Below are 21,783 nucleotides of genomic sequence, written 5' to 3'. Positions count from 1 at the left end.
ATAATTGTTAATTTTACGCATTTTCTTTAAAATATTGGGGGTGCGTTGCCTTGTATGAACACAATAAATTTCTCCCAATACAAGGGGCTTGTGCCTTCAATATTTCGTTTGGATTTGAATTGCCAATATGACGGTCATTGAGACAATGACGATCGAAGACCTAAATCGTAATTTGGTCGATTCCATTACAAACTGTTGTTTGTGAAGAATATAACATTTTTCATGTTTCAGAAGCAATTTTTGTTATGAATCTGAATCCCAGCTAATAAATAATGCCTGCAGCCTTAATATATTTTATTAGGAGAGCAGATGTATAGATAGGTAATATCAAATGCACTTTCTATCCCTATTAATAATAATATTAATAATGATAGCAATATTAATGATAATAATCATAATATTCATAATAACACTAGTAAACTTAGCGATTCATAATATTAACAATAATAATAATACTATAGAACTTAGAGATGGATCTAATTTCAGGATGAAGAATCAGAATGAAAGTCGAGGCAGGGAGGCGTCAATAGAACAATTGGCACCAGGGATAATTCTCTCATAAAACAGGCCAGCATCCAGCACGTGGAGGCAGCCGCGGTCTAACGAACGCTACACTCGATGTGGAAAACCAACGCTTTTATCCAGAAAATCAAATGAAAAATATTGGAAGATGAGATAATTTCTGGTAATGATACCAATCATCAGGAGTTTTTGGCTCCTTTCTCATTGGTGTTTCAAGGTTTGATGAATTTATAATTAATAATTAATTAATGTCTAGGCCGAGTGAATTAATATTTACGTTGCAAGTTAAATAACAATCATCAATAGTTTTCGGCTCCATTCTCATCGGTTTAATGAATTTATAATGAATAATTAATGAATTTCTACGCCGAATGGATTAATATTTACTTTCAAAGTTAAAGGTTTACAATATAACGAACAAGTTACTTGGACGACATGAGTAAATTCCGTAAAACAAATTTGGTGATCGCACAAAGCTAACTAGTCTTAATGGAAGTCATCAATGACATTTCAGCATGGAACTCATCAATCACCTTTCAGCATTCCATCGCCTTCATTAAACGAACGAATGACTCGTATCAGTAACAACATATACTAACATTTGTGGTATTACTGTGCCTATCGAAAAGGTAAATTAGAAAGAAATGATATTATTGATTTAAATCTACGCCTAAATTGGAGTTTGACCCCTAAGGAGTGATGCAAATAATAATCCAGGGGAGGGGATAATCGTAGTTACTGAGCGATCTATATAATCAATAGTTATTGTTATGAACAAAGCCTGACCAGGAAGTATAAGCGATTTAATGAGCAGCAAGACAAACAGGAATGAGACAAGCGGCAGCCTGTAACGGCTGTACGAGGCTTGATTATGTGAGATAATGAGGCTCGCGACTCATCTCATAATGATGAGTAAACGAGCGTGATCTGCAGCATTATGAGGCTTGAGCCTCATCACGAGTCTTGAGCCTAATCACGAGTCTTGAGCCTCATCACGAGTCTTGAGCCTCATCACGAGTCTTGAGCCTCATCACGAGTCTTGAGCCTCATCACGAGTCTTGAGCATCTTCATCACGAGTCTTGAGCCTCATCACGAGTCTTGAGCCTCATCACGAGTCTTGAGCCTCATCACGAGTCTCGAGCCTCGTAATGTATATATGCCTGTACGTACTAACATTATTCTAATCTATCACTGTAATTCGAGCTACTTTGATCCTCACGGCCATATAATACTATAAAAACACTATATAACGATTACCTACTTCTGAATACTGTAATAAGTATGCAGAAGTAATTTTTCCAAGTGAAATTTTGACGAACTTAACTTGCACTTATTCTGGCAACTCAAAGCTGACGCTACAAAGCAGTTATCGTTATCAGAGAAGAGCAAATATCGACGTAGCAAATGGATTGTTTCGCAGCTTTTGCCCTCCTGCGTCGCGACCACACAAAACGCGACAACGCGCCCGCTGAAGAACAATGACGTCTCTAATGACACTATAAAGCTAATCCTCCTGGACTACTGCTTCAAACAACCGCACATTTCTACTCTCTTCTCTGTAACGACCAACTGTCCAGCCTTTAGTCCCTTAAGAACTCAATTATAACGAGATTCAAGAGTAACGATATATATTAAAATAAATGGTCAGGAATATTAGTCTCTTCTCTGTAACGACCAACAGCTCAGCTTGTAACTAGTCCCTTAAGAACTCAATTATAACGAGACTCAAGTCAGTCAAGTGTAACGATATATATCAAAATAAATAGTCATGAATATTAGTCTCTTCTCTGTAACGACAAACAGCTCAGCTTCGCTAAGAACTGAATTATCATGCATGAACTTTCACTTCAAATGAATGAAAGATTCAAAATCAAATGAAAGTAATATGGTTAAGGAGTCTGCACCCAAATTAGTAAAATTCGCTAAGAAATTGGCTATCTTTAATAAAGTATTAAACTTCTAAGTACTAACTCTACTCAGATGTCCCAGAAAGAATGTTGTTCATTTGTCCAGCTTCATTGCCTCAAGAAAAACAATCAAGTGAATTTCCAGACCCGTGGAGACATCAACGAATGAGCTACGACCTGCCATGTTCGATAATGAGTCAAACTGAGTCAGGATGACCCACACAAGATCTAAAGGGTATCACTATTTGGGCATATTCTCACACAATTCTCAGTGATTTTCACTCATTTATAACGTACATTATAACGATAACTATACTTACTTCTAAGTAAGCAGTTGGTACCTTCACAAGCTCTTGTTCCTACCTCATTTACTCAACCAGGCTATCCTTATCCTGCACCTTATTTCCCTTGCATACTGTGCCCGTATCCTTAAACGTATATGTAATGGCAGAAGCAAATGTAACCAACAAGAGCGAGGAAAAGAATGCATGTCATCAGAGGTCGAGTCTTTGGAGCGGACCAGAAGCGCATCACAAATCTCCTACGGCGTAATTGGGCTGTCATGGTAACTATGTCAGGGACTATGGATGGCATGCACTCAGCAGCGATCATCGTTACACATGACCGATCACAAATATGATTGATCGTGACTACTGATGACAGTGAAGGTCAAGCGACAATAAAAGACATAGACCACTTTAAACATCAACAGAGAAAATGACAGCCGATGTCATGGAGACGACGAAGTAGCTTGAAGTCAGGGATGTGTAAAAAAATAATAAACTTCGAGGTTGCAAAATTTCAACAAAAAAAGGGCTATCAACGCTGAAAAAATACACTGTAGAGTCAATATATTATAACTAACATATCCTACATGAGACTATTTATGTAGAGCCTGTGTGATAACAACTAGCTACCAACGCTAAAATTAAAATAATTTGCTGCGGAGCCAGTCTGATAGATATTTGATACTGATGCGATTTAAAGGGAAACTGAATTACAAAACTTTTAGGATAAATTGCAAAACAGTTGAAATACTCCGACCTTTCAAGGAAACAAATCTAAGTAACCGTTATTCGTTCAGCAACAGGCCTTGACTCGGGTGTTATTAGCGTTTCAGGTCATAATGAAGAGGTCACGCTCGGAACTCGCTGTCAAAGAAGGAAATGAGACCATCAAAAGGTCGGATATCTTCACTGAGTCTGTGATGAGCAGAGCTTCCAGGCGTCGTACACCTGATCGATGGAAGCATGACAAGACACTTGATCTCGAGACTTGACTAAACAAAGACGTTTGCGGTAGCGCACTAACTTCCGAGTCATGGCGGAATACGAAACCATTGATGAAACGCGTCAACAGGTTACAATTACACGCAGATAATAAGAGTTCGCTTCGCCTTCAAATAGCTTTCAAGCGGTGGTAATAAAGCGAAGGCACACGTTAAGTAAATTATTTTCGAAATAGTAGAACTGAAAACAGATCCTATTAGAACGGCGAAAGGGAATTAAAACATATTTGCAAAAATTAAGTTTCCTAATGATACTAAACTCCTTTGGACGGATCATCGGACGGATCACGCAGTAAAATTTTAGCAACATGAAGCGATATAAAAAAAAGGTCGGTGCAGCAAAGCACGACAGTGGACGTCACGCTGTAAACTCGGCCCAGTGTTTTGGCCTCTACAAAGAAAAAGTGTTTGTGAGTGGGAGCAGCTGTAGGCTTCATAGATTTGAACTCCTGTCACTAAGTTCAGTTCACACCTTGTTTCGCCATACCTCAGTGGTTTTGTTGTTTCCAAAGATGGTAACTAAGAAGAAATGGAAGGTTATCAGTTCTTTGTGATGGAGTTCACACCTTGTCTTGCTGGCCTCAGTTTCGGTCGGAAGGTTAGCACTGAAAGATGACCGGTTGTACACAACTTACTATATAGGAGTTTCACTTGCACGAAGAGTGCATGGAGAAAATAATGTAATCATTACACAACTGAAATTAGATATTTGAAGAAACATCTTAATAAATTAATGATAACTATCATGCGAAGCAACTGCGCCTGTTTACACTCCAAGCAGAACTTTGTTTCGCTATTGAAATATTTGGGGCAAATATAGACATATATCGCAAATATATATAGACACGGAGCGTGAAAGTTTCCAAAAAAGGAAGACAAGTTGACAAAGCTAAATAAGATACTCCTCATCATTAAAACAACAAAAAACACATCAAATTGTTAAGACTCGGGCCACCTGATCTAAAACTGCATCACAATATGACACATTTTCAAGCGTTATAATATACCTACCTAAATCATTGACATAACAGGAAGAAGGAAGTTTACACAAGGCCTATCTATAGCAGCAGGATATTCGCTCTCGCATAACCCGGATATTGAGTTGCGGTAACCAACTCCTGACGTAAATACTAACCATTCATCCTGTAGTGTAGGAAAAACATACTTCAGTGCATATTCAAACTACATCTCGGGTTGGTAGGGGACAGATTATTGTCAGGTGCATAGATAGAATTGGTGTGACGAGTAGATTAGTTAGCGTGACGCATGGCAAGTAACGTTTAAATAACGCATGTGACTTTTCCATGCGGAACTTCCGCATGGCAAGTGACGTTTAAATATCTGCCTGTATAGGTAATATTTATGCATGACTGGTTACAAGTACATGCATGGGTTAACAAGTAGAATATAGACGTCTGTTTTGATAAATTTAGCAATATGAAGACGAATCGTTGAAATTCGTTAAAATACAATATAAAGATTACGACACAAGTATATAACGAACTCAGTGACGTATAACGAACTCAGTGACGTAATTACGAACTCAGTGACGTAATTACGAAAATAAAACCGTTGTGTTCAGCGCAACAAATGAAACGATGCTTATTTATTTACACATACAAAGGAAAGTTAGACAGGATGAGTCTCTGGACAGCTCAGGAACAAAAACGTCATTGATTTAGGAGTGAGGGTTCAATGAGGCTTCAGTGAGGGTTCTGTGAGGGCTCAATAAGAACGAGGGTTCAATAAGAGTGCAGTGAGGGTTCATTATGGGTCGCCAGGTGATCCATCTCCTTGTTAGGCTCATGGCATGATGCCTCACTCCATATATTTGCATAAAGCCTAAAGACGGAAGCACAGGCTGGCCATCACAGACACGAGCTATGGATAGGCTTCAGAAGCGTCGACTATAATACAAGATTTCTATGGGGTTGGGTCGAGGTCGAAAAGAATTTCCAAAGCGTTTACTGATGCTAAAAAAATGTACAAGGCGCTGATTCGAAAAAGATTTCCATGCAGATGAGGTAAAGTTAATCGTAATTTCCACGACATCGATTTCAGGTAAAATTCTATTTCCATTGAGTCCGATTGCATCAATTTTCAGTTGCACCGAAAAGTGAAGCTAGAGAAATATACAAAATTCGACGTTGAAAAAAATTAACAAACATAATTAAAATTGGCAAGCCACGTGAGACAGAATATCGTTTCAACACCCATCCATGTACATCGATCAATAAATCAAAAAACTTCATCTCTCAACGACAGAACTATTGTTAACGCACGCGAATACAACAATACAGAGCTGAGAGTACATTCATCGGAGTCCTCGTGTATTCACGTCATTAAAATACACAACACATCAAAGCTGTTCATGAAGTGCCCATTAAAACACAAGAAATTTCTCCCATGAGTGCTCATTATAACTCGTAGTTCATATAATTCAAAAAAATATATAACTCAGTGCTAACTGCAGTGAGTGACAGAGAGCGCATTTTCTCGTCGACGAAAACTTGAGGTCACGGACATACAGACGGACAGACAAAACGAGCACAATAGCGCCTTTTTTTCATAAATGAGAAAATGCGCTAAAAACGAGCATTATGAGTGAGATATAGAGGATGGAATGAAGAGTCTATGTTATTCGGCAGAAAATAAAACTGTTCATCGATATTTTTCACCCTTTGGCAAATGAATTATCGATTTGAAAGGATATTATAATATTTATAACAATGGATTGTTGTTATGAATTCAAATAAAAACCGTTTTATTTACTTGAAAAATACCCAATGCTTCAGTATAAAAGTTTCCAAATAGATTTTTAATCATATAACGAAAAGTGAAGTAAACACACCTAAACAACGATATACAATAAAAACTAAAAAACTAAAAACTTAAAAACTAAAAGCTGAAAAACTAAAAACTACAAGTGATTTACAACGATATACAATAAGTGAGTACCAACATTATATTTTTTCTATCGGGCCACATATATTTAATCATGAATATACAGAAAACGAAGAGGCTCCAAACTGCAATTTAAAGTCAGCACTCCCACAAAATAATAAAACAAATACTAATAATTTCCAATTTTGTAACTTTTCTCTTGACAATCCAACCTGAAAAAATTTTCATATCAGAGAGTAGGCGAAGAATCACAAAGCCAGTCTGGTTCATCAAACTGAATTATAATCAAAAGTTGAATTTGCAAACTCGTGCGCGTGGTCGCCACACACAGAGAAATATGTGAGATTTTGTCGGAATCTCACCAGTTAAGAAGGGCAAAAGGCGAATCAGTGCTACGTCCGCTCTCTGTTCGTGCCGTGTGTGTAAGAAAGTGTCACTACTTGGAAAAATATGAGCGACTGATTTTTGTTAGTGCAGAGGCTTTACGTAACGCGTGAGCAGCGTAACAATGCCGAGTATTAAGAGCAGTTTGTGCCGTGCGTGTAGGAAAGTGTCACTACTTGGATAATACGCCCCACCAATTTTTGTTAGTGCAGAGGCTTTGCGTAACGCGCAAGCAGCGTAACAATGCTGAGTATTGCAAGCAAACACGGCAAGAGAACAGGACGACAGCGCGCTTAGTGTTCGAAGAAAATACTGACAGAAGCTCCTATAGTTCTTGTATTGACATAAGCGGGCATTGCACAACTCCGGATGATTCGTTTGAGTGAGCGAGGAGACCTCTACGTGTCATTTTTTACATCTATAATCATTTTGTATTTTTTAGCAAAAAATTTCAAAATATAGAATAAATTTGCAACTTACTTCATAGAAATTTGAAACTTGTAACGAAAACTTGAAACGACGACGTTAAGTCAATAGAGGATATAAATCAATATTTTACATTAGTGAAATATATCTATATATTAGTGAAATCAATGTATTTTATAATAGTGAAAAGCAGGTTAAACGAATTAAAAGCGTACCTGCAGTTCAGAAGGAACCCTCGTCGCTATTGTCGACAGCAAGTAGCTGTTGTCGTTCATGAAGAACTTTAGCGACGATATTTAATCAAATAAGATATAACAAATAAAATTAGAGTTGTTCACAAAGAGTAATCATACCTGTAGTTCCGGAGGACCACCTTCATCTCGTATTAACAGTAAGTAACTGTTGCCGTCTATGACAATCTCTTTCTTGAAGCGGCCTCCTTCAGGACTTTCTTCTTGCATATATGACCCTGTCAAATACCTGTTAGGAGATTAAAGAACGGGATCAGTTGAAAATATGAATCAATTTAATAATTTATGCGATAAACAAACCTGTATCAGTTGAAAATATCGAGCAATTTACGCGCCTAATCGCAGATAAACAAACCTGTATCAGTTGGAAATATCAAACAATTTACGCGCTCAATCAGAGATAAATAAACAGGTATAAATTAAAGATACCTAGCTGAATGCATGCTAGAAGTTATAATACATGACTATAATAGATAGGTATGCATAATACAATGACTTTAGAGAATTGCAAAGCATTTAGACTGAAGACGTGCCTGCCAAAAGTTAATAATCATTTTTCGTAATAGCAGAGCCTATATAATATTCTTTTGCATCATCACTAGCGGATTGTAATCACACTTAAAAATTATATATTTATCAAATATGATATCTGTACATCATTATATAAAGATTGAAATCACAAGCTTCCATCGTTGTTATAATCACACTTAAAGATTATATATTTATCAAATATGATTTGTTTGATTAAAAATAATGCCAGTTTTATTGAGGACATCTTTTGAGTCGCAGGATTTACCTAACCTTCCATTTGGACAAATTTTAGGACTAATTGATCCTATTACTGTATCTCATATCAGAAAGCTTGAAAGATTAAACTCAAAAGATGTCCTCAATAAAACTAGCATTATTTTTAACCAAACATGTTTAAATTAAGGCTCTACCCTAAATATACAAATTTCAAATATGATATCTATATATTATTATATAAAAATTGAAATTCTACTAACCGATGAACGAGGGCTGACTTGCCGCTGGAGAGCGACCCCACGATGCCCAGTCTGAGGTCCGGAACTGATCTCGACAGCGTCCATTCTTGTGAATTAACGAATGAATCTGTCAAGCAATAGTACCACATTATTACTTTTACTTATTATTAGTAATTACTTTATGAGTAATTATTAAATTTAATTTTTTTGCAATTTAATTATTTTTCATTTTTTAATTACTTAATTGGTATTTATTTTTATTAGTAATTAGTAACACATTAAACATGAATGCTAAGACTAGCACTAAAATTCTGGTATATTCGGTAGGAATAAAGACTATTAATTAATAACTATTAATTTCAACGCGAGGCGATCCTCCACACGATCGTTTGTAAAGGAGATAGTAAATCCATCCTGGTAATCAACTCGATGATGAAAGCACATGATTAACCTTATAACTTTAGTATATATTATTGAAAATCTAAACCCATTACAAAACGGTAAAACTACATATAAATGCTCACACAAACATAAGTAAAAGACAATACGAATACCTTCCAAGCCTCTTACGTTAAAATAACGTCCATTAAACGTTGTTTCAATGAAATTAATTTGTAGTCAACGTAGTTTTAGCGTCCTTTGCTGGGAGGTTACCAGGTATATAAGCTTAATAGGAGGTTACCAGGTATATAAGTTAATAGGTTACCATGCCTTTAAGGTTACCAAGAGACCATCTAAAGACACATGCAAGAGAGGCGCCAAGTTAGGCCGCAGACGCCACTCAGTGCCGTACAAGGAGTGCCATAGTCCCAGCCTAAGCAGCTGCTCAGCTTCACATTAGAACACTAACTAAATAATTAGCACACATCTCGTGCTCATTGACCTAGAAACTCATCCAGAAATCAGAAAAATACATTAAATATAACATTAGTTCTTTCATAAGGTAAAGTGTTAGATAGTGTTCTAGATAGTAGTTGTTAGTAGTAGTAGTTAGTTAGTTGTAGTTAGTAGTAGTAGTAGTAGTTCTAGATAGTAGTAGTTGTCTAGATAGTAGTGTTCTAGATAGTGTTAGATAGTGTTAGATAGATAAAGTGATAGATAGTGTAGATAGTGTTAGTTAGATAGTGTTCCGCATGAGCGACTGTTACGTAAAGTGAATTCTTTTGGAATAGAAGGAAATGTACTCCAATGGATCAGGAATTTCCTAGTAGGCAGAAGACAACGTGTCAGCATTAACGGAACCGTATCAGACTGGGTAACTGTGCGTGGGGCCACAGCTATAAACTAAAAAAACTGCGGTTCAACTTATCCACGCGACAACATTTCTTCTCGCTTCGAGTCACTGACATGTGGAACAGCCTCCCTGAAGATATTGTTGACGCTCCGAGTATGAACGCGTTCAAGAACAGACTAGACAAGGCCATGCATGAGCATATGTTCAGTCTTAAAATGCCTCGTACCCTACGGAACAACTGATATCCGTCCGTAAGGCCAGTCTAGTCAAGCAAAGTACAAGAATCGGCGACAGGCCTATCCAGGCCTATTTATTTAATGCCGAAGATACTATACTATACTATACTATACTATCTCCTGGAGCAAAACTCAATTTTATGTATCACATAAATAAACGTGTTAATAACATATTACATATTTCCTATGTTAGCAGAATATGTTATTTCGCAGATACATCAGTATATACATGTATAATGTTTTCAATTAAAATCGATTTCCAGTAGCATAACTGCGAAACGTGAGCAGAGAACGAACGTAGCATTGCTACGACTTACGCCCGGGAAAACTGGGTCAGGATGACCAACATAAGGGTAAAAAGTGCATCAATATTGCGACAAAGTCATCTTCATTTTTTCTGAGTATGTATTTTACTGCAGCTCGCAGTATGAATGTTAAATGAAGCGCACAAGAGCGGTCGAGCGACTACACCCTCAAGTGAGTTAGGTACTGCGGCTACGCCCATGCAGGCACGTGTTAAATATTACCTCTACGTAAAGCACATTCATTATATCACCGAGTGTCCTAGTAAGAAATGTAAGCGATTATTCATTAACATGATTTCTAGATTGCAATTTTTCGATTCTTCCCTAGTCTCTGGTATTTTTCCATATTTGTTTGCGATATTACTAAGAGTTGAATTCGAAATTTATTCTTCCTCTTACATTTTTCGACGTCATGTATAGAACGTGTAATAAGAACGGCAACTCTAACATCACTCAAACTTCGGAGCGACCATCTATTGCCTTAATATAAAATGCGCAAGGACTAGCACGCACGAGCGCGATCAATACATGAATGAAGCAGCGATTGAATACGCGATCATGAGGGCGAAGCTTCGATCGTAAAATATAACACACAAGTCGAGCACGCGCTCAATGGCCGCTGAGCTTCCATTTACGGATGTATATGCGGGTACCCGCGCCTTCCCATAACCGAAACCAGCGCCGTACTTTCAAAAACAGTTTCGCTATCACGGCCCTTGCAGAGAAATCGTCAAGCGGAAGCTCACGGGACAAGGGTCATAGCTTTTAATAGATCTAGTGCTTCCGGTTTATACATTAGATACTCGTTAGATCTAAGCTGTATGTAAAAAATAATATTTTTAAAATAAATTCATCTCATATTTATTTCATACAGCGATCATATAAACTGCAGGCTGCAAAAATTATATACAATAAAAATGTGGGCTAGCTAAGGAATCAAATAGCGGAACGTGCGGGTTTGATTTGCATTCAATGAAATACAAATAAAAAAGAGATCCTCTTCATCCAGGACTCGACGGTTCCAATTTATGCTGATGCGGGAACAACAATGATACAAAACCAAATGACCAGGATACATGACCAAATTAATTATCATTGATATGGTTCGGAAAAATATATACAAATCAGAAGCCTGACAATATCTTTCCCTGAGTTTATACAACAATTATGAATTGAAGACTCTTCCATACACATTGACCAACTAATTTTTAACGTGAAATGAAAAATTATTCGAAAAAAATTTTTTCTTCAAAATTATAAGAAAGAAGTAAAAAGAGCTTATAAAATAAGCTTCAAATGACTTAATCGGTCACTTTTGATGCAATGCATTATTTGTTATTCAGCCGAAAGTACGGGCAGATTTCGCAAGTGCTGCCGTTGGACCACCAACTACGATCAACGAATTATTAAAAAATCAATAGTTTAAAGCAGGAGCATCCGCATGACTGATACCAACATATGTGCTCTCAAATAATAGAGTAAAAATGAGAAATTCCATGAAATTTCTAGTTCTGGAATGCGAAGAGAATGAGGACTTCCCGTGGCGCACTGAGCGCATCTTTCATCAAATCCCAATAGCGTAATAATTATAAGGCGTTTTCACTGGATTGAAAATTATAAAGCGTGTTCACTGAATTGGAGATGATGATATAAAGCTTCGAGAGCGACTCATCGTGGCAGGGGTTCTCTTCAATAAAGGGGCTTGGTATACCACAAACCATGATTTCTTCGCATACAAACAAATGCGGATATCCGACTGCTGAAATTCACTAAGATTTCCGGACGAAAATCATTTCGCGCTTGCCACAGCAGGTAAATCTTGAACTCAACGCTTTACGGAGAGAAGTTACAAAAAGCGATTCATCAGGCGGTAGATCAAATTTTTCAATACGTGCCAAATATGAACAGCAACATATGGTGCCAGAATTAAAATTTAGAAGGGACGTAAAGGAAAAACGACAAAATAAATAAACAAATTATCACAGAGCGGATTACCAAAAGCTTAAATTTAGCCTCGTTATTACGGTAGTAAATACCGTATTCCGGTAGATGTAGTGCAACACAATGTTCTACTGCATCATTCTGCAGAATATAATAGTACTAAAATGCTACAAAAGCACTACCATGTTTATTGTAGGGCATCATAACGAGCAGTATTGCAGTACTATAGCAGTACATCACAATTTTGTAGTACACTTTTCAGGACCGTATTACAAAATCAAACGAGCATTTTACGCCATGTACACACGCCTGTACACTAGGCTTTAACTTTCTTGGGGTTGTGGCAACAACAACAAAATAATATACGTTTAAAAATTACTTTTTAAAGACAACACTTCTAAAGAATCCAGTGTATCCAATGTTAAAGATGTACAATGAATTACTCATTTTATTTTCGAACATTAAAAAAATTAATTTATATTTTTTTAATATATAATTTTTTTCAAAATTATTTATTCTGTCAATTGATTCATGCATGCATTGCCTCCGACTTCGCACAAGTGTGCAAAATTTCAGATCAATTGGATAGGTAAAAGTGTGTCAAATATCAGTTATAAAATTTGTAGCTGACAAAATTATTTTTTCAATTTTTCTAATATTGAAAAAAAAAATTAATTTTTAAAATCATTTATTTTGTCATTTGATTCTTGTATTGTCTCCAACTTTACGCAAGTGTGCAAAATTTCAGATCGATAGGAAAAGTAGAAGTGTATTAAATTTCGATTATAAGATTTGTAGCAGACAGACAGACAGACAGACAAACAGACAGACAAACAGATAAACAAGAAGTGAAGTTAAAGAGAAGTATTGTAAAAAAGGACTCCTTCGTGACAGAAAATTTTTAGACGCCAACAGAGGAAATTTCAAAGAAAACGACCGCAAATTTGGCCCGCACGACCGACCTTTTCACGAGAAGCTCTTGTTGCTTTTTAGTACGTGCCGGTGATTTTTAGACTCTAAAACACAACATTTTAAATTACGTGACTAAGACTTTATACTTTATAGTCACGACTCTACAGTATTACGTCCAGTTTTATAGAATTTATTGAACAGATACTTCGTTCAGGGACATATTAAATAACACTTCAACAGAAAAAATTATAGATCCTCTGGATCCCGCGCCGGTGTCTTCAGTACCTCATTAAAAACGAAAATGAACAAATCAAAAAAACACGATTCTGTGAAGCTAGTGTAATGAATTCTTGAGCTGCAGAAAATTTCACGGCACACTGGGGTTCGAACCCGTGAAAGGGACGCAGCAATGTTTGGTGAATTAGTGCACAGTTTTTGCGAGCAATGTTTTAATGTTGCTGCGTCGATCGCAACGAAGCTCAAGAAAAACCTTCACGCGCTTCCGGCGAGGAACGAACGCTCGAACTCAGATGCGCGATCGCGGTGATAAGCAGATAATTTTTGTGTAAGCCTAGATATGTGAAGAAGAATTCGCAAAATTAGGTTTAAGAAGCGAAATATTTGTGCTCGGTGAGTTATGAAAAGTTTGAATTTGAGAAGTAAGCAATCCATCGTAATGCCAATGACGGGCAAAAAATTCTATTCAGTCTAAAGCCAACCCGGAAAACGCAGACAGCGGGAATTCAGAACTGACTAATGTGGACTGTTATATGGACTATAAAAATATAATCCTTTGTGAGTTTCAGCAACTAAAGGACCATATTTTTAAGCAACTAAAAATAACGAGCTACATATAGAGCTTATCATTTAAAAAATTATGTTGCTGTCGTTTCTGTCATCCCAAAATCCAAGTGAGTCCTGAAAATTCATGCAGAAATAAAACTGCACAAGGGGAGGAAGCATGCGTTCTCGCATTTAACAAGTCTAATTTTGCTCTGAGGCACTAGACGAATAAGGTTGCTAGCGTGTACCTATCTTATTTTATTATGCAGCGGTATCTTATACCGCGATTGCGTTGTCATTTATGATGACCAGAAAGCCACGTAGTAGGTACCAAACCATAACAAAACCATAACGGTGTCACCCTAAGTCACGACCATCACACGTAAATCAGGAGGGTAAATACCATGACTACTTGTATGATATGTCATTGCATCACAGGCACAAATCAAGTTACTAAAAAAGAAAAAAATATATACTAAAGAAAAAAATATTCAGCACAAAATTTCAGGTAATATTCATCATTCGTACCTGAGAAAAAAAAGGATAAATATTAGGCTTTTACAAATAGAAGAAATCATGACTACGCGAGATATTTTCTTACATCGAAGCTAATATTTTATTGTTTAACGAGTGCCGTGAGGAAATCTCAATAACATTAGAAATTAAGATGACGAATTAAATATAAGGTCTACATTCTACATTAGTTTGTCTGAAGTACATCACAATTCATTGTGATTATTATTTCATTAGGATCAATTTACACACGCATCGACTTTTCATTACGGCCAAATTCAGTCACCAAGCATTCGGGCTCCTCCATCCAATATCCTAACCGAATCAAGTTATTAATCGGGCAGCAGAGTTAAGGAAAACACATAACTGCTTTCGATGATACGATAACGTGAAGGCGAAATTACTAACTAAACTAATAAATAATATTTCAATAGGATAGTGTATAAATAAAACAGGCACAGATGCAAGCAAAACTTAGAGGCGATATTGCAGGTATAGATAATATAGCCACCAATGAACGGATCATAACTCTATATATGATCATGAATATAACAGACTGAGATGCAAGTATAAGATAGAAGCCTATGATAGCCAACAAACGGCCAATGAAAGCCACCAGTAAACTTAACATAACTCCATATATGATCATGACTATAACAGACCGATATGCAAGTATATATAAAGATAGAAGCATACGATAGCCCAACAAACGGCCAATGAAAGCCACCAATAACATGATCCTAACTCTCGATATATGTGAATATATAACAGACCGAGATGCAAGTATTTGATAGAAGCCTACGCTAGCCAACAAACAACCAATGAACTTTATATATGATCATGAATATAACAGCCCGAGATGCAGGTATAAGATAGAAACGTACGATAGCCAACAAACGGCCAATAAAAGTATCATAACTCTATATATGATCGTGGATATAACAGACCGAGATGCAAGTAAGATATAGTAGCAATATTGCAGTAACAGAATGAGGGTGGCTGGTCGTAATTATACAGGAGCGGCCTGCAGCAAAAAGACGCAGGTGGCATGGCACGAGTCCTGTGCATTACGCTAATCAACGCGTACGTAAAAACAACCAAGCGCGTCCGGCAGCGTGTGTAGCTGATGAATTTGCTAGCAGTTGTTGCAGCACGTCGGTAACAATTGCAGGGGATTGTAGCGTAAATTGTAAATTGTTTTCTATTCAGGTTTTTATTAAAAATTCCGTTTTGTACCCAAAATTCTAGTTGTTTCAAATTTCGAATTTTTACCGAAAATTCTTATTAGTTTTTTATTCTGATTTGTGTCAACAACTACGATCTTTTTTTCTAATTCCGATTTATACCACAAATTCAGGAATTATTCAATTCATGAATTGTATGATTATTGATAATATATATTGATAACATTGACAATAATCGTACAATTCAATTACCACAACCAATGACAAATATAAATGTAAGCTTGCGAGTTAAGGAAATGCGCATTGAATACGCTCATAAATGCAGATTTGAACAGGGCAAGAATTAACGCTATTTAGGAATCGCCTTCTATTGCGTATAGGTCGTGGTTTGCGAGACAGCACAATATCTTAAATCACTGTAGGGCCGGAGACTCAATCTTGCTTTTTAAAGGACACGGTCTATTAAATCTGAGCAATTTATGAACAGCAATTTTTAGTAATATACCTAGCCAATTAAATATCACGTTCGCCGGTAAAATTAATAAACAGAAACTGTCATAGCGGCGGAGAATATCCCGAGGAAAGTCTTCCCAGCAATAACAGAAGAAAAATGTACAAATGTCAACATTTCACACAAAGGAATCACGCACAAGAATACACACGAATAAATGGTTCAAGCAACGAAGAATTTAAACGTCATCATAAATACCATGCTTCGATCCATTTAAATTCATTTCTAAAACCGCGGTTGAAGTGGCACTGAACTATTCTACAACATGAACGGGCTTTCGGCTTGTCAAATGGTGGCAAGTCATTCAGTCAAAAACGGCTCAATTTTCGGCTCGATTTGAGCAATTCCGAAGCAGCCGATTAACGCGATCGATTGAACTTTTGAAACTTACAAAAAAAAAAATCCATTAGTGGCATTATCTGGAGAAAGCTTGAATTTAAACTGAACTGAAATCTCTCACGATATGTATCGCAACACGCACAAATTTGCAATTTCTATAAAGTGGATTGAAACGCGCAGTGGAGCACCGAACATTAATTCTTTTCTCCGTAAATGGAAGTTTTTATTTACAATTTTGTGATTTTCAGCACTCAGTTCTTAAAATAATCAACAAAATTCGTAGGCATCCGAATAGAAATCAGGAAAATAGTTAGGTAAAATTTACTGAAACCTAATTCCTCACAAACATTCAACGATTTTTCAAAGAAACAACACTAACATCGGGCAAGCAGCTCCAAGTTGCAGAAGTAGTGTGAAGCACTACGTCGTTGATTTCATCGATAGATAATATCCAATAATAAAACTTTGTTCTCAAACTTTGTCCAATAATGAAGTCATTGTTCTCAAATTCGAAAGAAGCAACACAAGCAACAATTGGAGCTACGCATTCAAATTCAACACGGCGCATTTTTCGTTACGTGCACTTAATGCAATCGGTCAATGCTGCCCCGTTCGATCATACAGCACGCAGCCCTATACACAAAATTGACACGATATTTTCGACACCTTACGCTCGACTGCACCCGATTTCGTCCCCTCACACCAAAGCGGAACCCATTAAACTAAATAAATTGCGAAGCCTATTCAGAGAATGCAGTTTTTTAGCAGCGCCCAGCCAGATATGATCCGAAAGCAAACTCTCAGGGTCATAAAACGAAGGCATCAGGCTGACCACTGTAACTGAACGCTCTTAAAACGTCACCAATAAATACACTGGTAATATTTCTTCAGAGCATCTGCAGAAAAATTTCTATTCAGTCTAAAGACAACCCAGGAAACGGGTATGGCGGGAGCTAAGAATTGAGGAATAAGGAATACTTGAGGAAGGGTATCAAATGGAAGAGAATAATTGAGACGCAGAAAAATATTGTATTTTAAGGGTTTTAGTAACTTTTAAGGACCACCACAAGCCAAATTTGGAGCTTTAATTCACAGATAATAGGTAATACGTCATAGAATAAGATGACGCGTTTCATGTAATGTGCAATTATTACCAGATCTGGTAACGTACGTTGCCAGCACTGAAACCAGTCCATTATTAGGACACGGCAACCGTATTAAGCACAGCAACGGTATTAATGTACGGTCACCGTGATAATAATGGGCGGTCCAGAACTGCCGTAATGTCAACAGTTCCAACGCTCGCGTGCATCGATCACTCCTAAAAAAACTTGGCAATGCGGACTTTAAGGATCCGGCCTGCACGAGGAGGGTGGCACGGCAGCCATTTCTGTGAGGTTAAATTCATACACTCTGAAAAAATTGACGAGGTATATTCTCCAAATAGTGGGCCAATTCCTGCATGTAGCATTTCTACGTCCTTTTTCCGAGATAAACTAGGCAAGGATGAATGAAACAAGGGCAAGAAGTGTACTGCCCCTAGAACGGAGTCCGATTCATTTTTTTGAGTGGAGAGTCGCTGAACGAACCTTTATGAAAATTTGAATAACTTGGCACCACTTAACTCATTCAAAAAGCGCTAATTTTTCTGACTTGAATTAAAATTTAATAAAATTGAATTAAATCAAAACCACTAAAAACATGGAATACAAGGAATTGAGGCCAGATAGTGTAAGAATTGTTCTTAATTGAAAAAAGTGTGGACTTACACATGCAGATGTGCAGCAATAAAAATTAATAGCTTCCCATGAGATATATTGATAAGTAATTTTTATTAGTTAACAAAATAGAAAACTCCGGGAGGACCAGTGTCGCAAGCCGAAAAAAAAACAACATTTTTTTACATGAATGGAAACAATTTCATTTTTCATGATAAAAGATATACTTTAAAAACGCTCAAGACATTTTTGGAAACTTCTACAACTCCTAAAAAAGAATTTGCCCGTAGAGTACAAGCAGCGAAGGTGGAATAATGCCCGCATTTTTTTTTGTATTATTGTATTTATGTTTAATGCCCGTATTTTTATTTTTTTATACGATCATCAAAGCAGTATTCCGACTAGCAGTTCAGCAGCCTCATTCTGGCAGTTTTTGTTAGCGTGCAAAATATCGTCTCCAGTTTTGCGGGAAAATATAGCATGTATTGACGTCGCTTATAGCGACAACGCAGTAAAATACTTTTTACGATCGACACCAAAGAAGCCGTGTCTAATTTACCAACAAAAATGTGAATAACATTGCACCAGGACGCGGACAGCGAATTTAGCAAGCAAATAAATCAGGACTGGGGGTCTTATATAGCGCTGTAAAGTAAACAACTAAAAAAATCCCATTATTCTACAAAAATATCAAGTATTAAAATCAACCTGAATGAACATTAAATCAACCATAAATGAACAACCACGCTCTATTTCAAGCGCGACTGTTACACTGCGTACGAAATAAATTGTAACTACCATACAGTTTTGCTAAAATCTGTAGAGAATACAATTCAAATTATTAAGTGAAGTCATATCAGATTAGCCGCATAAATATCACAACGACGTCAGTGAAAAGGCACGAGTTATTCAATAGTATTCAGTATATACGAGTTATTCAGTAGCCGATCAATACTGCACAAAAAGATACTGCAGCGTCCGCGTTGCGTAAGAACGGAATTGTATAAAAAGCATGCTTGGTTATTGAACCGACCTATTAAGCTGATTTAGATAACAGATGGAGGGCTATATCCACGATGGCGCGTATTGTTTTGTTGAGAAAACGCAACAAATAAACGGCGCGTATACAAACTTTTGCGTGAATTTCTCTTCATGATTTAGTTGCTTAGGCAGGTTATAGGTCCATAATGCACATTTTTCAACAGAACGTTACCACTGATGCCAAAATTAAAACCACGTGAATAACAATCAATAATTAAGGCGCAGATAGACAGTAAGATAGCATAACAGAAAACGCGATCGAAACTCAATAGATCATTCATTAGTCGAATTATTTCATCATCTTATTATACCACCAATGTCCTAGCTATATACTTTCCAGACAAAGCATTCTGCCGGGGCTAATATGTCATCTGAGCTCACTTTCATATTCAAATTGCAATATGCAGCCCTTGCTTTGGCATAATTATATATAGAGGCTAAACAGAATTACATTGATACTCATTACTCAGAATTGCATTGATAATTTCTTCATCCTGAGATCCTGAGGCTTATCAGAATTACATTGTTACTCGATGTAATTATTTAATTTGATGCATATCGACCTCAAGCGCGTGGTCGGTCCGCATAGATCAACTCTTCTTCTATTTTGCATTCGATATTATTCCTTTGGTTCGTGGCGATCGATGAGCGTGAACTGATACATTGTATGGACAGGCAGCCTTCAAATCTGAGCATTAAGAACTCATCAGGCAGGTAATGGAGCTGGATCTTGACACAAATGAAGTCCAGGTAACCAGTCCCTGCCTCTCAATCAACGTTCTTCACAACTCAAGCACCAGAAAAACCTTCCACCTCAGTGGGCTGGCTTGGTTGATACTTCATCGGTTGATACTTCAAGAGAACCGGTAACTCCTGCATGCCTCTCATAAGTCTCAAAAATATTTATTGCACAAAAATTACACCACAGAAAATGTGATGAATATTAATGAAAGGTCTGGTGGATACAAGTTTTTTGGTACTTTCTTTTGTCTTCAAGCACATATAAAGAGAGCATGAATTTGGCAGCTAGCGATCGAAGCTCAATCGAAGACATTCCCTATAACTCAGCGAAAAATTATAACAATTAAAATGCAAAATAAATTCCGTTTGAACTTTAACACCGTATATAATATAAGAAAAGTAATGTCAGCAACACAAAATTCTTTTGCTCCGAAATGTTTTTACTGTTGTTAGCATTTAAGATACTCATGGCAGATGAACAAGACTGAATATTAGCTGTGACGAGGCGAGCATTGAATGCATGATCACGCTCAGCGGATCATCCTACGAGATCATGAGTGGATCTGGCAATGAACACAATAGATCCCAGGGATCCATAAAGCATATGAATATAAGCCGCGATCTCGCATGAACATCACACGCGTATGAGGCACCGCTCACTCATAAAATTTAGTGGGTAATAGTTTACAAGTGACACACATTCTTCCACGAGCAGAGAGAATATGTAACACTGATAGGCCCTTTAGCTTAGCAAAAACGGGTCAGAATGACTCACACAATAGCAGAAATATATCGTAGTTTGGATAAAATCTCACTCATCTCCACGAGTGCACGCTCTGTAGCAACTCAATTCTCAGGACAGTCGTAACCTGGTCGTAAAATAAGATGAGCTGCACAGTTTATAATCGTGATCCTCTTATCGGCGACCATTAAATAAGGGAGAATAATTCCGTTATGATTTTAAATGAGCTAACAATAAGCTATATTGGCAGATTATATGCAGTAGTGAAATAAAGGAACATATAAAAGGCTTAGGGTAATCAATAGCTGCTGACGACCGCCAGGTGGGAGGTATGGAGGTAACATGTAGACCAGCACGTGTGCTATCTTATTGTCAATTTTGTGTTCTGATGATAAGTGCTCGCACTTTACGATGGTGAAATTTATTAATGAGCATGAATATAATTGATTCTCACTCTGCAATGGTGGAATAAATCTACCAGAATATAATTGTGCACGAGTAATGGTAGTGAAATTATTGGCTTGAACAAAAGCATGCGCACTTCATGGCAGTGAACTTTATTGACTTGAAAATAATTGAACAAGCTTCTCCGCTACAATGATATAGCAGCAGGATAAAAATGACCTCTTAATAGAAAAAAATTCTTAAAATTAGTTCCGTGTAAAAGAATTGATATCGGTTCGACCGAAGTTATTTGCCGAAATATTAATTAATTTATGAAAACCACATGAATTGAAGCGTAACAATACGTCGCACAAGGAACGGCCTAGAAGACGCGTGGAACAAAAAATTGCTCACACTCGAATAAATCAGATTTAAAATAATGGATTCAGTTAGGCACTTAATTAAACGCGGAACTCATTTCAATAACTTTCCGGGACTTATGATTTAACTCGATGCGTCTGTTATAAATG

General features: G+C 37.0%; 1 protein-coding gene across 2 annotated transcripts in view; it reads right to left on the bottom strand.

Moving 5' to 3' along the window:
• Window positions 1-21,783, bottom strand: part of LOC108672047 (centaurin-gamma-1A) — a 154,653-nt gene that overhangs the window by 61,935 nt on the left and 70,935 nt on the right. For both annotated transcript variants that reach the window (XM_047885528.1, XM_018159664.2), the window contains exons 2-3: window positions 8,691-8,796; window positions 7,786-7,912 (exon numbers count right to left, since the gene is read on the bottom strand). In XM_047885528.1, coding sequence (XP_047741484.1) covers window positions 7,786-7,912; window positions 8,691-8,796 — 233 coding nt within the window. The remainder of the gene's footprint in view (window positions 1-7,785; window positions 7,913-8,690; window positions 8,797-21,783) is intronic.

This window comes from Hyalella azteca, unplaced genomic scaffold (genome assembly GCF_000764305.2).
Source record: "Hyalella azteca isolate HAZT.00-mixed unplaced genomic scaffold, Hazt_2.0.2 contig2316, whole genome shotgun sequence".
Taxonomy (NCBI): domain Eukaryota; kingdom Metazoa; phylum Arthropoda; class Malacostraca; order Amphipoda; family Hyalellidae; genus Hyalella; species Hyalella azteca.
The sequence above is the reverse complement of the archived record's forward strand: the minus strand, read 5'-3'. Positions and strand labels throughout refer to the sequence as shown.